We start from the raw sequence: 15695 nt of genomic DNA, 5'->3' as shown, positions 1-15695 counted from the left end.
GTCGAATCCAGTTTCGTCAATAGTCACAAAAAAATGAGCTTTTGTCCTTCGAACGAATCCGATAATTATTCGACATGACACGTTCAGTGAAATTTTGCCATGAGCTTGTGAAGCACTCGCCAGTGCACCAAGTCGAGTTTTCGTTTCCTCGTCAGCCCAGCGACGCGCAGTGCTGTGGCAATGACTAGCCTTGAAACAGACCGATCAAAAACGTGCACAATGCGTGATTTTTCAACATACGCTACGTAAGGAAACAGGAAGAGCCGAGACGTCTTCGCAAACACTGGATCATGATATCGGTCAGTTTCCTAGCTCTTTGTCTCTTCTATTGCGAATCATCCTGATCCTGGTGACGCAACGAATTCCAGCTGCATGCAGTCCAAGGACTCGCTCCAAAAACACCACCAAGCATCCTCGACCTATGAATCAATTCGAATGAACTTACGATTGCATTTCCATTCCCAGGACTGGACAGGTACAAGAAGCCCGGAAAACACGTCGACATACAGAAACCAAACGCCTGCTCCGTGCTCTACCTTCATTGCACACGCCCTATAGCACAAGCCTATAGCACAAGCCTATAGCACAAGCCTATAGCACACCCTTATAGCACACACTCCTATAGCACAAGCCTATACCACACTCCTGTGGCACACACGCCTATACCACACTCCTATGGCACACCAGCTTGCCGGTGTCCTGCGGCGACGCCGAGCGCTTCGCGCCATTTGTGGCGCAGGTGCGCTGAAGTACCAGGGATGGGAGGCGTCGTAGACCTGGCGGAGTCGCCGCCAAATAGACGGAGGTGTTACGCCTCTCTGTTCAGGTTGTACAAAGTAGAGACTCGCTTGTGGCTGACACCGCGACTCCTTGCCGAGCACCGGGTCTTCTCGTGTCGCTGCAGATGGGAAGCTTGCCAAAGCTCACTTTTCTAGAACGTACGCCGTCTTGGCTCGACGCACCGCCTCTCCGAGCAGCACGGGAACTGCTCACCGAAGCGCAACGACGAGCGGGGAACGCTCTCTGTTTACTGCTTGCGTTTGTGGTTGCATCTTTCCTGATGGCCCTGATTCAGGGACTCTTCCACCGCTTCCGAATATTTCAATCAAGTCGCGCTGACCGCGACGGCCTTCGGAGCAAGCCTCAGAAGAGGAAACGCTGGGACTGTTCGCAACCGATTCGGTGGGAGAACCTGCGGGTACTGATCACGGGCGGGACGAGCGGCATTGGTTTCGAGATAGCGCGCATGCTCTGTGAGGCTAGTGTCTCACCAGGGCCGCCGCGACACCTCACTATCGTAGGAAGGGACGCGTCGCGACTGGAAACTGCCAAGCAGGTGCTGCTCTCGAGCCGCCCCAAGGCAGCTCAAGGCAGCGATTCGGGACACCAACCGGTGATTGAAACAATACAAGCAGACGTCTCAACTCCAGGGGGTGTTGCCCGTGTCTTTGGGAACAAACGCGAGACTTATGACGTTGTTATCTGCTGTGCTGGCGGTGCACTACCGGGTTATTTCGAAGAGTTCACAGTGGAAGAGTTTAGGGCGCAAATGGAGTGCAACTATATGTCTGCAGCTCTGGTCGCTCAGGCTGCCTTTCGTGAATGGAAACGCGAGGTTCTTGAGGCAATCGTCGCGGAGCATACGCACAGACGCGGTGATGTTCGAATACGGGTGCCGTACTGCTCGGAAAGACCGCGACACATCGTGTTCTTCTCGTCGATGGCAGCGTTCGCAGCGATTTTCGGATACAGCGCCTACGCACCAGCAAAGTATGCCTTGCGCGGTCTCGCAGAAACGCTGGTATATGAGGGGAGGCCCTACGGTATTGGTGTTTCGGTGGTATTTCCGCCGGATACCTTGACACGCGGCTTTGACGTGGAAAATCGACGCAAGCCGCCTGCCACCAGAGCGTGCACGGAAATGTCCGCTGGCGCTGCTCTGCCAGCTGATGAGGTCGCCAGAGTGACACTGCGAGGCATCACCAAACGAAAATTCTGGATCACTTTCGGTCTTGATGGGTACTTGATGGGTGCACTGAACGCAGGTTTCGCTCCAGGCAACTTTGGGGTGCTATCGATCGCGCTTCTCCCGATCTTGCGCTGTGTCGTTGCCTATTATGTCGTTAGATTCCATCGCTTGATTGCTCGAGACACTGAGCGACGATTACGGGACGAGATTCGCCAGTCTATTTAACGTGAAAGCATCGCATTGAATAGAGTATCCAACGCAAAGTTGGTCGCTTTGCGAACAAGCACGCGTCCAGTAGGCGCTTACTGGCACAACGGACAACCCGGCACATTGTGAACATGCTGCTGCTGCTGCTGCTGCTGCTGTCATCTATGGTTTAAACGACTGCAACAACCCGCATGATTGCTGTACTGGATCAATGCTTTGCGAGCGATGAGGTCGGATTTCGAGCTGGTTTCGGGGTAAACCTTTCCAACCGACATGGTTTTTGGCGCAAGCAAAGCATACGTTGTCTCGGAACGACGATACACAAGTCGTCACACACGAGCCTTTGGTGCGTCTCGCGCGCTCCAGTGACCGCGCCGCTTGCACCCCCGTCCGACTCGGTCGTCCGTTGGCTGCGCGTGCTTTCGTGCCTGCTAGCGCAGGTCGGAGCGATATCGAGGCTCGGACCACCGGCTGTCATACGCTGATGCTCATCGTAGTGCAGCGCTATCCCCAAGTGTATCGTGCACAACACCTGTACACATCGACCTGGGCGGAAACGCAGCGCCCTACTAGCATCCGTGTCTAAGCGCCCAGCTGTCCAGCAATTGCCAGGGAAACGATAGCAGCGCTCATGCCGCAGTCGAGATGCTTGGCATGACGCCCAGCTCAGCACAAGTGTGTGTGCAGGGAACTGCACCATGCAGCAGCATCAGCAGCATCCTTCACACCGCATACGTCACAGAAGCGGCGATCGAGGAGGTCACGGCATCGGGCATCGGGCATCGGCACTAGCAGCATTCTTCACTCCAAATCCTTCACCGCAATGGTTATCGAGGAGTAAGGGCACCCATTTCATCGCGCACCTGCGACAACGCTGGGCTGCAAAGCCCTCAGCCTGACCTCCAGTTCGACGGCGCTTGAACACGCGCGCGCAACGCTGGAGGCACCTGTTCCAGCCGGGGTAGCGCCGAGCGGGCCCCTGGTCCAGCAAGCTTCTCCGCAGCTACAAACGAACCTAGCGCCATCGCTTGCCCGTCTGATAACCCATGCAATAGCGCGTAGATTACACCCGCGATATACGCGTCCCCTGCACCTGTCGTGTCTACAACTGGTCTGGAGAGCGGCCACGCTGGACAGCGCAGCACGTCGTACTGGGGCTCGCATGAGCCGCATGCCGTTGCCGGCGGATACGTATCGCTCTGTACCAGTATCGGAAGGCCAGTTGGCGCCGGCTCCTCGGTTTCATGACCCAATGCATAAAGACCATCGACATTATGACGTCGACGAACCATGAGCGATCCCTCTGCACCCTGGGTGCTAATTGCAAACGCTGCCCTTCCATAGTCCATGATCGCGACAAGGCCGCTCAGTGCAGTTAGGCGATTCGCGCTCATGCCCGGCTGTGCACTAAAATGCAGCGGGTACGTCGCATTCGTGATGATGTAGTCTGCCAGAGCAACCAAATCAAGCGCATGTGGGCGATCCTTTTCGATATCCAAGACAACAGGGATGCCGCGTTGGACCGCCTCTCTGGCCAGAGCCAGTGCGGCGCTCGTATGACGTGAGTCGAGGTGTACCAGTGCAACACGCTCCCATAGTGCGTCGCGGTTCACGACATCCGAGGCGAGCAACTCCTCCGCGGCCGGTGTGTGGATACAGGTTCGTGTTCGTGTGGACGCATCGACGATCACGTAGGTTATGGGCGAGTTCATATTCGTCTTTATAGCGACGAAGCTTGTGTCGACGCCTTCGTGCTGCAACTCTGCGAGTATGTCCCGCCCGATCGCATCGTCACCCAGTTTCGTTGCGAGTCTGGTCGCGACACCGAGGCGTGCCAGTGCCGTGAGCGTATTCGCAACGTTGCCACCACCCTGTATTGTCAAGGATTGACTTCGTATCTTCTCGTCTGGTTGTGGATATCGTTCAACGGTGGCAAGGTAGTCGAGCGCTGTTGCACCGAGGCCTAGAACAACAGGGCCACTGGTGGGTTTCCGGTGGTCCATTCGAACACCCGCGAAGCGCTGTCGTCGAACACGGTTCGTATTGCAACGCTTCACTTTCTGGACGTCTAGCTGACTGGACCAGGTACCGCACCTGTGCTCGCTCGAAGACAGCAGGCACCGAGCGCTTCGCCTCAGGGTCGGGGTGTTCGCCTTTGCTCGGCCTCCGGGCGGCAGTTGGAAACCGAGACGCTCAACAGACTCGTTCGCTCCAGCCACAGCAGAGGCAGTGAATGGGCACTCAGTACCGCAATTGAGCGTGTGATTCCCAGCCATGAACGGTCCCAGTTCGCAGGCGCAAAAGCGATATGCCGTGAATGCGCTCAGCAGCGCACAGCTCCAGTCTCTGTACGATACGGAACGACATCGCGCCTGGGCGCTCGGCAATGCGAGCTTGGGAGCGAGTTACTTGTATTCTTATTTTCTCGTTTGATAGAACGTTTATATGGACTGGGAAGCATCGCCCTCGCTATATGTAGCGTGGCTGGTATCGGCATGCTTGCGGATGTGTTGGTTCGATCCACGCAAATGACTGATCACGTGACTGCTCGATACGCTTGGAACGATACGTAGCTAGTTGCTGCGTTCACTTGATGACGATGCCCAACTCTTGCATCAGACAAGCCCAATCAGCGTCTTTCTGTCTCCCTCTGTCGCCACTAGTGATAGGAACAGGTAGATATCTCGGTGGGGCGCATGCCTGGTGTTTGCCAGGCAGACGTCGACGTCCATTTGGCAAGCCTGTCGGGCCTCGCATGCTCACGAGGCGTTCCCTCGCCTGACGCTGAAAGCTTCGCAGCTCGCTGCAGCAGATTCTAGGGTGTGTATCTTCCATGCACCGCTGACAGCAGTGTGCAGTGGAGTGCGCGGATCACAACCGCAGGGAGTTGCAAAGCTGCTCGATACACACCTGCCAGACAAAATGGATGGCCTCAAGGGTTCAGGATGCGATGTGCAGGTATGCATGTGCGCGTTGGCGAGTCGACCAAGAAGAGGCAACCGAGCATCGGTTGGCGCTGGAGCGACGCAGCTCGGGGGTATTCGAGCGGAAGATCCGCTGCATTCGGGATACCGCTCACGCCCAAATTGGTCAACACTCTTGAGTCCAAAAAAACTGATAATGTCGACGAATCACCGCATACCTACCGACGAAAGGCGAGACCCAGTTCGCGCATACATCGTCTCCATCAATGCATCTGAACACGAAAGCAAGCCCCCTGTATTCGGGAAAGTCCCCGCCTGTGCAACCGCATCTGCCCGAGACGTGACGCGATATCTGACAGTGACTACAGCAGCTAGCCACGTGATCGCAGTGTTGGCGATACCGCTACCCCAGTGTCGTCGGTACCCGACCAGCCGCAGCATGCCTGGGCGACGACGACGACGACGACCCTCATTGCGGATTCCAGCGCGTGCCCGGGCGCGCTGCTTCATACTTGTGAACGCTGGACGGGCGCCAGCATCATGCACCGCCACGGGATTCGGCCGCACTGCGATGGACGCGATGAGCGCTGTCAAGATATGTCCGAAAAAAGATTCAAACAAACCAAAATATACGCTATTGTTCAGACTCTGACACCCTCGCCGGGGTCACGCCCGTCCCGTCGACGCCAAAGCGGCACGACTCGTAATCGAGGATCGTACCAGCATTGTCGGGTGCGCATTACCAACGCGTCTTGGACGGCTTCAGTACCATCACCAGCGTCACCATCATCGTCATCAACTTGAATCATGAGTAAACGCGGGCGTGGTGGTGCAGCAGGCACCAAGTTTCGCTGTACGCTTGGTCTTCCAGTTGGCGCAGTAATAAACTGTGCCGACAACTCCGGAGCGAAGAACTTGTACATCATCGCGGTGCACGGTGTGCGCGGTCGCTTGAACCGGCTCCCTGCTGCAAGCATCGGCGATATGGTCCTGGTTACGGTGAAAAAAGGGAAACCGGAGCTGCGGAAGAAAGTAATGCCAGCTGTTGTTGTGAGACAACGAAAAGCATGGCGGCGGAAGGATGGCACCTACATAATGTTTGAGGGTAAGTTTCACAGTGCAACCGCGTTCGATGATGAAAGCTTCATACGCACAATCCAACGCTGAGTTGACGCGAACTCCGTGAGTCTGGGAAACGCTTACGGAAGCTATGGCGATGAAGAGGATAGTGTCAGCAAACCATCTTTCGGGGCTGAGCACGGGTTTGCGCTTATCGTGACCTCTGGTCATACCAAACGAGAACAGGAAACTAACCACTTGCCGCTGATATGAGCGACTTTAGATAACGCTGGAGTTATAGTGAATCCGAAAGGCGAGATGAAGGGCAGCGCGATCACCGGACCGGTAGCGAAAGAGGCAGCGGATATTTGGCCGAAGATCGCCTCAGCGGCTTCAGCAATCGCCTAGATACCCGGGTTATGCCGAGAAGCGCGGGCACCGGCCGCAACTTGAGTCCCTAGGAAGACGAGGCAGCACTGCTGCGTCATATGGCCAAGACATTGGGGTGCGTCGTCTGCAGGCCTGATGGCGCTTTTACGATCTCCATTTGCGGAATAACCCCAGGGTGCTTGGTGCTGCTGGATGTGCGCATTTCGTCGGAGAGGACGTCTGCCAGTTGGCATCTAGCGGAGAGGCTGTGCGGTAGGTGGTGTCGCTCGGGGCCGGCATGGTGCGCCTTCGAGGTTCAGGCGTCGAAGGCTTGTCGAACCACGGCGGGAATAGTGCCCCCGTTCCCACGGAGCGTGCACGCGAGGACTGCCCGCTCATGCCTGGTGCCGCACTGGCACAGTCGTCGGATCCGTGCATGACTTGCTCGTCTAATGCTCCTCTGTAAACGGTGCACGTTTGAACGCGGAGGCATCTTCGGCGGGAACGCTCGTTTGCTTCCCGCATTCGTAGGATTGCCTGTCGACCTCGCTCCATTTCCTCCAGATCCATTTCCTCCTTAGTTTTTGGGCGCTCGCGTCGGCAGACACTCGTATGGCGGAGCACGTTTGGGGTCTGCGGCACGGTGATGCGCGGTTTCCAGCTGTTTGCGGGTTTCTGCGTTTCACGCGCACCCTGAGTGCGACTTTGATGAATGGAAGCAGCTTTGGCGGCGGCATCGGCGGCAGCTCGGAGTCTCGCCCGCCGCTCTGTTTCCAAGTGCGGCGTCTTTGCGACCGTGGGCGGTCGGTGCGCCGCCCCTGGGGGTAGCGTATGGCGTCGTGGTGGAGGCCGCTCACGCGCAGCAGCCGCGTCGACGCTCACTCGATACAGCGCTTGTTCAGCCGAGGCTCGATAGCGTTCATGCTCAAGGTGCTTTGAGAACGCTGGCAAGCGCGGTGGCGCTCTTTCATCCCCTGGAGGACGTCTTGATATTCTGGGTGGCAAACCTTGGTATGTCTTGGGAGGAATGCAAGTCTTCTGCGCTGCGCTAGAGACCTGCGGCGGAAGGGTTAACGGCTCCAGTGCTCGATGCCTTTGCAATGCACGGCCTCTGGGGCTGGATACAGGGTCTTTGGTTCCGTCTTTGCAAGCGCGAGGTGACAGATCCCTATTGCGTACGGGTTCGGCTGCATCGGACGTGCGCTCTGGAAACCCGCGGGTCGCTGGCAGTGCAAGTCCACTGCGCTTGTTTGCAGGGGCGTCGGCGTTCGTGCAGACCTCGGGTCGCCGCACAATGCCGCCATGGGACTTCAGGGCCACAGCCGAAGCGCCTTGCCGCTTCTGCACTGGAATGCGGTCAGTCTTGGTGTGCCCGTAAGTTTCATGATCGAGACCGTGTTCCTGATCCTCGGTCACGGCTGCTGGTGCAAGCGTCAGTGCTGCAACTGCCTCGCTGCCGTACTCGTCCGCGAGGTACCCGGTACGCCGCTCAAGCGTTTTTCTGCTGCGGTCTCGTCGGCGCTCTTCTGGTGGCGAAGCATCTGCTGGACTCGACACCACCTGCGCAACACGTCGCGGAACGGAAACGTGGACTGCACTCGTCGGCGCCAGGTTCGCGCTCCGAGCAACTTCCACACGCTGAACGTGATGCGTTGCGTCCAGGGCGACTCCAGAGAGCGGCGCTATACCGTCCGATGACGTTGAACTTGCGACAGGCGCACGTGCATTGAGCACGGCGTCCGGTGAAACCTGGGCAAGAGCAAGCTTGTTATCACGCAGTTGCTGCCTGCTTCTCCACGTCAGGATTGTAAGCGGGCCGCGGGACTCCCTGCGACTGCGCAGCGCCGATGACTCCCAGAAAACTACCGGTGACGCGCCCCATGCAGCCGATACCGTGTGTACAGCATTGCCGTGCAGCATTGGCGACATTGTGGACAGACAGCTCTCTTGCTTCGCAGCGATGCTGTTGTCCATCAAGAATTCGGACTCGTTGTGTTTCGCACGTGTCAGGGCATCGCTGTCACATGGCGGCATGTTGGCGTACTTTTGAACCAATCCTGCGTGAACAGCAAGAATCGCAGACATATCGGCTGTGGCATTGAGCGTCTCCTTGGTGCGTTCCAGGCGGTTGGAACCCTCTTTTTTGTCACCCAGACTGGGCTGCTCCAGCGTGTCGGGACGACCCGGGCTGCTGATGCCAGTCAAAGACGGGGCGCTCGAGTCACCGATTGTCACCGCCAAGCTGTTCGTATGATCGCTCTTGTTCTGATCCTTGAGGATTTGTGCTGCTTGAAAATCTTGCTGGGATAGCCTGACATTTTCACACCCATTGTGCGTTCGCTGAGGAGATTCGTTACGGTTTCTGGTTGTTTTTCGTTTGCGCTCCGATAAAATTATAGTGGTTTGTGTGAACGACGTGGTCTGGATGAGCATATTGCTCTCCAAAGAGGAGCTGTCGTCCACCACCGACGTATCGATGAAGTCCTCCTCAGGTGGCGGTGAGGGCGGTGCGTCCGACTGGCCTGTTGGCGCACGCACCATAGCACTCGGAGCAGGGTCGTTAGCCGGGATCGGTGCTTCTCGGTTCGCATTTCGAGAAAGCAGCGCTGCCCGCTGCAGTGTCGCCTTTGTTCCGGGACTTAGTACGAGATCACCGGCCCAGAGTCCGCTGTTCTCATGGGCCGACTCAGCGGCAAGCGCCCTCGGGTGCGAAGCCGTCGCACAGGGCGTGTTCTCGAGCGCGATCGGCTGGAGCACGCCACGCCGCCCTCGTCCAGCATTTGAAGTCGTTGCCTCTTCCAGTTTGTGCGTGGGGCGAATCGATCCACTTTTCAATGTTGTGCCAAAGTTGTCTTGGTCTGGCTTCCCAGCGGGACCGAAGAACGTTGAAATGAGCTCAGCACAACCACCGATATGGCTCGCAGTTGGCTGTAAACGCTGGGGCCACACTCGCCGGGAAGCAGGGGCGTCTGCACTCACCATCGGCCTCCCGTACGTGCGTCCGAGTTTCTGTGGTGCACACGCCTGATAATTAAATCAGAGGTAGAAAAAAGTGACGAATTTGTGGGTATTTTGGTTTCACGGTGTCGCAGACGCTGTAAAGCCTGCGGAGCTGTTCCGTATCGCACAGGAGCGCCGCTTGCAAGGCGCGCGCGCCGCTGTGATGAAGCGCTTTGAAAATTCAAACGGTTGGGTGCTATGTCCATACTTGTACATTTTAATCCCAATACGCTGCATCTGCGCTGGAAGCGCCCCTGATAGCCTCGTTTGCGCTCTCCTGCGCGTACCGCAGCCTAGCATCCAGCTCGATATGCACTCGTCGTGAACTACGCTGGAATCATATGTACGTTAAGGGTGCCCGATGCCGCAACGATGACTGCAATATGCGTATGGCTTTCCAGAATAACCTGCTAGTATTCACGGTGCAGCACTGGAGAAGCCTGCGGCGAGTGCACGCGACATGGCACATACGCGCAACATACAGGGCGCCAGCGTCTCTTGCATCAACCGTAGAACGTCAAAGCCAGTTTCAAGAGATGCCGCAGACTCTGAATCGTCCAATTTCACGAGCAGTGTCCTAGGTACGCATATTGTCTGCGTTCGCTGCTGACCAGTGTAGGGCAGACTCGCCAGCTCACGTAGTCACCGTGCGCTGCAACGGTGAAAGCTCACTCTCAACGTTTTGGCGCAGATCAAGAACCTCGCGTCGATCCCTACGTTTGGAAAGCAGCCTAAGGCGATTGCGGAGATCCAATGACGCTGGATGGTCTCTGGGACTGACGTCTCAGCGCTTCACTGGTGAGCGACTCATGGTTCGGATACGGATTGCATACGAGCTTGCATGCATATAAGCGTGAACCGCCGCCGCGATAGCCGTCTGCTCGCCCCATCCGCGCAACTGCGAAGCAGGTCAAGTTGAGCAGCGCAGTCGCCGGGCATGCGCAGAAGCGTGCAGCTGTCGCGAGCGCTGGTGTCAGGTGGCGTCTGTGCCTTGCAGATCGTCATCAACCTGCGACGTAACGCGCTGTCCAAAGGGACACATGGCTAGTGCACGCGTTTCGCCAGTGCACATGTCACTTGGGATGCGCTGGTGTCATGTGGCGTCTGTGCCTTGCAGATCGCCATCAGCCTGCGACGTAACGCGCTGTCCAAAGGGACACATGGCTAGTGCACGCGTTTCGCCAGTGCACATGTCACTTGGGATGCGCGCGCTACGCCAATATCCCGTACAGCGTCGCGTGCGTTGGATGGTTTCAACGTTGGGCGCTACGATTCTTGTGAGCGCACAGCTGCATGCGGGTATTATTCTTCAATGACCTGCCAGAGCAGTTGACTCGGCAGAGTCGGCTTTCGCGTTGGTTGCAGAGACAGTCAAGCTGTTCATGAGTTTCCGTTCAGCAGAGCTGGGTGCGGCGGACGCCTTTAGTCTGCGATAGACTTCTGGTGTCAGGGGCTCGTCGAGCCGTCCGCTGTATTCATCGGCACACGGATAAGCAAGAATCGGCAGATGCGTTGCGTCAACTCGCCACCTTTTTATCATATATCGATGTTGCGGCGCCCGTGCAAACGATTTATCGGTCAACATTCCCAACGAGAATCATGTTCCGAGCTCCATCGATTGCAGCGCTTTCGTGAGCGCGAGGCGTACTCGCCGCTTTGCTTGCAATCGATAGCAATCGCGCATGCGCGTATGGTGTACGATGAGACAATGTGAAATACTATGAGACAGAACTAGATGCTGAGAGACACAGTCGCAGCTGCAGCTCCTCCTTGGCTGGTGCAAGTGCTGGTGCAAGTGCTGGTGCAAGTGCTGGTGCTTCGCGAAGCTGTCGGTGCTGGTGTCGGAGAGCGTAACCGAGTCTGAAGACGCTAGCTTGTTGACTGGTTGTTTCCCTTGCCTGCATTCAAAAGAGCAGGGTTGAAACAGCTGTTCAGTGTTGCGTTCAAGCCGGCGAATGCAAAGCGTTAGGTACGCGGCATAACTTCAGGTACTTTGGTCCACTAATGGCCGACGACGGTCACTTCCACCAACATCACGGGGCAGAAGGACACAGTGGGTGCGGCTGCAGCACGCACGGTACCGATGGTCACGCTCCGCCGCCCCCGACGGAGGAGGAAGCGCGTTCACTGCTTCAGCAGTCGAACCTCTACCCTTATATAGACTTGAGCCGGGTGACGGCGCTAAACGACGGCGGTGCTGCTTCGCGCGCTCTCGTTCCGTACCACCAGCGCAGACCAGGTGAGACCTACCTCTGCCGTAGCGTTGCCGACCAGCAGCTGATTATCGTCGTGCCGTTTTCGGTGACGGTCAAGATCACACACATCGGTGTCACTGGACCAGCCGCGGAGGAGGCTCGCTGGCCCGCCACCATGCGCGCTTACGTGAATCGAGACGATGTGGACTTTGCAACGGTCGAGCAGATGGCGTGCACTCAGAGCTGGGAATTGGCTGGACCCCATCGACCAGAGGTGGAACCACTTTACGCAACACGACCAGCAAAGTTCCAGAATGTTCAGCGTGTGACGTTGTTCTTCCCGGGGAACCTCAGCGGGGACGACGGGAGCACCGCGATTGAGCACATCGGCTTTTACGGCAAGGCCACTGGCTATCGGAGAGCACCAGTGGCTGCGGTCTACGAGGCGCGTCCACTAGCGACGGATTCCCGTTCGCGTGTCGAAGTGAACCATGCCTCCCAGTACGGTCTGTGAGGTGTACGGCCCGGCGTTGCCGTGAGCTCCGACTTGTCAGGTGAAATACCGCCTCGCCAGCGTGCCGTAAAGTATGCTTTCATGGACCGCCACACAAAGCGCAGCGATACGCGACTGGCCTCGAGCGTCCATTCACTGGTCATGCTGCAATGCTCATCGCTTGCGAAGGCGCCGATCCTGACGCGTCGCCATCGTATGCCGCTCCGTACGAGATGTGTCCGGTGAACGCTTCCGCGTACCTGCTTCCGGGCGAGCAGTTGTGCCCGTGGGCGCAGCTGGCTCAGGATCCGCTTGCGTTGCGGAGGATTTTCGAGCAGACCTAGGGCGTCTCTCACCATGAACGGGGCTGCTGCTGAGAGCCGGCGCTTCCGCCTCTACCGTGGATGGGTGTCGATCGCCACGAAACTTGCGGGGCATGTTCTGATGATGAATGCCTCCGCTGGCACCTGAGCCGGGTGGCCCCTGCTGCACCGCATGTGTTCTTAGCGAGTGTGCGGAACGCGCTTTGCGAGTCGTCTGCGTCAAAGCAGACTCCTTCATCGACGCAAGCTGTGTTGCGACAACTTTTTTGAACTGCTTCGCTGTGTGCCAAACAGCGCTCCGCGGACGGTTGTAAGAGACTGCGTTGCGCCAGACTAGATTCGCATCTTCCATAAACTTTTCCAAAGATGGATATTGTCCGCTTTCGAGTCGTTGCCTCATAGTCGTTAAATCCATGGGTTTCCGAATATATTCGTAATAATCAGGTACCTCCTCTTTGGATACAGGTGCCCAGAACGGCTCCCAGGTAGGGTCATGCAGGAGCTCGTTGAGCCAGACTCGGGCTGTTTCTCGCCAGGATGCATGTTCATCGCTTGACGGGAATGCCTTGTGGACGAGTTCAGGAACTTCTGACTGATGTGCGGATCGGGTGCTTTCGTCGTGGTTAGGATCCGCTGCTGCGACCGGTGATGCTCTCGAGCGACCGCGTTTCCGCAAGGTCTCAACAGCTTGTTTCGGCGCCGATTTATGTGGCGAACTTGCGGCTCCCTGCGAGGAACGATATCGACGCGCTGATCGCTGCTGCTTTTCAGGTGCTAGTGCAGCGGTATCGGTCATAGGGAAGACGTGCGTCTCATCGAGTCCACGTTTCGCTTGGCGTCCGTCTGCGGAACGCTGTGGCGACAACGGAGCCTTCGGACTCGTCTCGCTCTGCTCCAACTGCTGATCAGACCGACTCGACTCCCTCGCAGCAGTTGCCGCGCTTTGCAGAGCCGTTTGCGATGACTGCCATCGGAAACACCGGTCCAGAGGCAGCGCCCCGCACCATGCTTCCCAGTCCATGACCGGTCCATCGGTAAAACGCAGGCTACCTAGCGGAAGATCGATGCGCAACTCCAGCATGCTGGCAACTTGACATACATCCCCGTTGGTGTGTTCGGCAACGAGTCCAGCCCCGCGCAACAGCTTCGCGCACTGTTCAGCGAGACAGCGACGACCCGCTAACACGAGTTGCAGGTCCACAAGCTCGTTGGGTTTGTCTCCAAAGTCAGGGGTCTGCTGCAAGTCCCAGCCGAGCACCCCCAGGGCGAAGCTCAGGGGGGGCTTTTCCTGTGCCTCCAGCGCAGCAAGCACCAAGTTCAAGGTGATACCCCGAGAGCACACCACGACCGGGGCCTGCGCTTCCGCCCGAGCGTCGTGCCTTAGACGGTCTCCGTTTTGGTCGGGAGTTCCCGTTAGACCTGGTGTTGTGCAGCTGGGATCAGGTTCCCGTTCTGAAATCGTAACGTGAACCACGTTTGTCGGACCCAGGCCGTCAGCGGTAGCCACAGCAGCTGGGGCCGCGGCAGGTGCACCTCCAGCCTGTCCAGGTGCGTCGTACCGCGTGGCGGTTACGCCCAGCTGCGGACACTCTTTCATCAGAACATCGGACTCCAGCGCTCTCTGAACCACAACTCGTGCTTTTAGAAAGAGTTCAGACAGACTATGCATCCCAGCGGCGAGTCTGCGATGCCGCTCCAGTGCTCCTTGAAGCGTCGGGTCAACGACCGCTGCTCGCGGACGCTGCGCTTCATCTTCCACGGCTTCGTTCGTATCATCCAGCTTCGAGTTTTCCATCACAGTCTATGACATAGGCGTGTGTTGTCCGCCCGCACTGGACACCCCAGCAGCTACACGCACTATAAGACGTACTCCACGAAGCGCAGCGTCTGCGCTTCCAGTGCAGTGGTCGCGTTCTGTACGGTCGACGCTGCATCCGGGACTGCGTTTCGTAGCGAGAGCGAGGCACTTGGGTCAAACTGATGTGATAAACGTTGCCCGCGGAACCTTTTCATGTCAAATCCGATCTGGGTGAATACGAAAGGTTTGCCAGCAATATTTGATGCGCTGAACAGGGACGACACTGCGGGTCTGGAAAACGTTTTGGAAACGTCACCGGAAAGCGTCAACGACCGCGACACCGAAGGTAGAACAGCGTTGCACTGGGCCGCTGCCCTGAGACGAAGACTCGTTCCACTGCTTTTAAGCCACGGGGCAGATGCTCTGCTGCAAGACGACGCTGGCTGGAGTGCGCTTCATATCGCTTCTACGGTTTCCGGACCCGAGGGCGTAGCTGTCGTGCGAGCGCTGCTGCAAGCGCTGGCTGGACGTCGCCAGTTATCCGCAGCGCTACTCGCAGAGACGCACACAGGCGCAACGCCTGTGCTGCTCGCGGCATCGAAGGGCAACCTGGACACTTTGAAGGAGTTGCTTTCGAGTGGTGTCCCGGTTGACCTCGAAAAAACGGATACGTACGGAAACACTGCGCTTATGCGGGCGACGAGTGCCGGGCACCTGGAAGCAGTTCAGCTGCTGCTGGAGCTCGGAGCCCGCATCTCGAACGTCAACGAGAAAACAGGCCAGAATGTGCTCCATGTCGCGTGTTCGGAAGCAAGAATGCCCGTGCTGCAGCTCCTAGTCTCCTATGCAGACGAAGAGGCTTGGCAGCTGCTAGATCGACAACAGCACCGTCCGCGCGATCTGTTGCCAAAGTCTATGCAGCTCGAATTGGCCTCGCTCGAAGGCAATCTATCCATGCTAAAACCCTAGGAGCATCCATGGACCTGCATGTATTCTGCACTCGCACTGGAGCTTGTTGTTACAATGACGCGGTCTTGTGCACTGAAAGCGACGCATGCCGTATGGAGTTATAGGCGCACCCGGCAGACGCTGAGCACGGCGTCAGACGCCTGCACGAGCGCAAGCTCCCCCAGACATATCGTTTAGGATGCCAGTCTCGTTCGTTGGCATGTACAGGCATCGTCCGAATGCGTAGCCGTTTTACGTTGATCACGCGGTGTGTGCGCTGAATGGGCAGCGACGCATTGCCGCGATCGTTGCAGCGTCGTTGAGGACATCTCCACGCGATCACTGTCATCAAGCGGCGCATACCTCACAGGAGGCGTCATCTGCGGGTTTCCGTCCAGTACTGACACGTG

The 15695-nt window shown here is 57.5% G+C and overlaps 7 protein-coding genes and 2 non-coding genes across 9 annotated transcripts, besides 2 other annotated features; 6 read left to right on the top strand and 3 right to left on the bottom strand.

Moving 5' to 3' along the window:
- Nucleotides 1-658: part of a sequence feature (possible transcribed region) that runs on past the window's edge.
- A 246-nt stretch (nucleotides 659-904) lies between these two features.
- CYME_CMS264C (unknown dehydrogenase) lies at nucleotides 905-2194 on the top strand (the record flags this gene model as incomplete). The annotated part of the gene is made up of 1 exon (XM_005538840.1): nucleotides 905-2194. One exon carries the CDS (start codon nucleotides 905-907, stop codon nucleotides 2192-2194), a length of 1290 nt encoding a protein of 429 aa, XP_005538897.1.
- Nucleotides 2195-3066: 872 nt separating this feature from the next.
- CYME_CMS263C (similar to ketohexokinase) lies at nucleotides 3067-4452 on the bottom strand (the record flags this gene model as incomplete). The annotated part of the gene is made up of 1 exon (XM_005538839.1): nucleotides 3067-4452. The coding sequence occupies one exon, from the start codon at nucleotides 4450-4452 to the stop codon at nucleotides 3067-3069; it is 1386 nt and encodes a 461-aa protein (XP_005538896.1).
- Nucleotides 4453-5907: 1455 nt separating this feature from the next.
- On the top strand, nucleotides 5908-6567 carry CYME_CMS262C (60S ribosomal protein L23; the record flags this gene model as incomplete). Its single annotated transcript, XM_005538838.1, has 2 exons — nucleotides 5908-6205; nucleotides 6443-6567. 2 exons carry the CDS (start codon nucleotides 5908-5910, stop codon nucleotides 6565-6567), a joined length of 423 nt encoding a protein of 140 aa, XP_005538895.1.
- A 126-nt stretch (nucleotides 6568-6693) lies between these two features.
- CYME_CMS261C (hypothetical protein) lies at nucleotides 6694-9510 on the bottom strand (the record flags this gene model as incomplete). The annotated part of the gene is made up of 1 exon (XM_005538837.1): nucleotides 6694-9510. The coding sequence occupies one exon, from the start codon at nucleotides 9508-9510 to the stop codon at nucleotides 6694-6696; it is 2817 nt and encodes a 938-aa protein (XP_005538894.1).
- On the top strand, nucleotides 7450-9528 carry CYME_CMS260T. Its single transcript, XR_002461664.1, has one exon. It is a non-coding gene; the product is annotated as a hypothetical transcript (transcript).
- A 215-nt stretch (nucleotides 9529-9743) lies between these two features.
- Nucleotides 9744-11523: a sequence feature (possible transcribed region).
- CYME_CMS258T lies at nucleotides 9827-11726 on the top strand. The gene has a single exon (XR_002461663.1). It is a non-coding gene; the product is annotated as a hypothetical transcript (transcript).
- On the top strand, nucleotides 11533-12237 carry CYME_CMS257C (hypothetical protein, conserved; the record flags this gene model as incomplete). The annotated part of the gene is made up of 1 exon (XM_005538836.1): nucleotides 11533-12237. One exon carries the CDS (start codon nucleotides 11533-11535, stop codon nucleotides 12235-12237), a length of 705 nt encoding a protein of 234 aa, XP_005538893.1.
- A 153-nt stretch (nucleotides 12238-12390) lies between these two features.
- CYME_CMS256C (similar to transcriptional activator GCN5, a bromodomain protein) lies at nucleotides 12391-14208 on the bottom strand (the record flags this gene model as incomplete). Its single annotated transcript, XM_005538835.1, has 1 exon — nucleotides 12391-14208. One exon carries the CDS (start codon nucleotides 14206-14208, stop codon nucleotides 12391-12393), a length of 1818 nt encoding a protein of 605 aa, XP_005538892.1.
- A 342-nt stretch (nucleotides 14209-14550) lies between these two features.
- On the top strand, nucleotides 14551-15306 carry CYME_CMS255C (26S proteasome non-ATPase regulatory subunit 10; the record flags this gene model as incomplete). The annotated part of the gene is made up of 1 exon (XM_005538834.1): nucleotides 14551-15306. The coding sequence occupies one exon, from the start codon at nucleotides 14551-14553 to the stop codon at nucleotides 15304-15306; it is 756 nt and encodes a 251-aa protein (XP_005538891.1).
- Nucleotides 15307-15695: the final 389 nt, after the last annotated feature.

The sequence above is a fragment of the Cyanidioschyzon merolae genome, chromosome 19, assembly GCF_000091205.1.
Source record: "Cyanidioschyzon merolae strain 10D DNA, chromosome 19, complete genome".
Lineage (NCBI taxonomy): Eukaryota > Rhodophyta > Bangiophyceae > Cyanidiales > Cyanidiaceae > Cyanidioschyzon > Cyanidioschyzon merolae.
The sequence above is the reverse complement of the archived record's forward strand: the minus strand, read 5'-3'. Positions and strand labels throughout refer to the sequence as shown.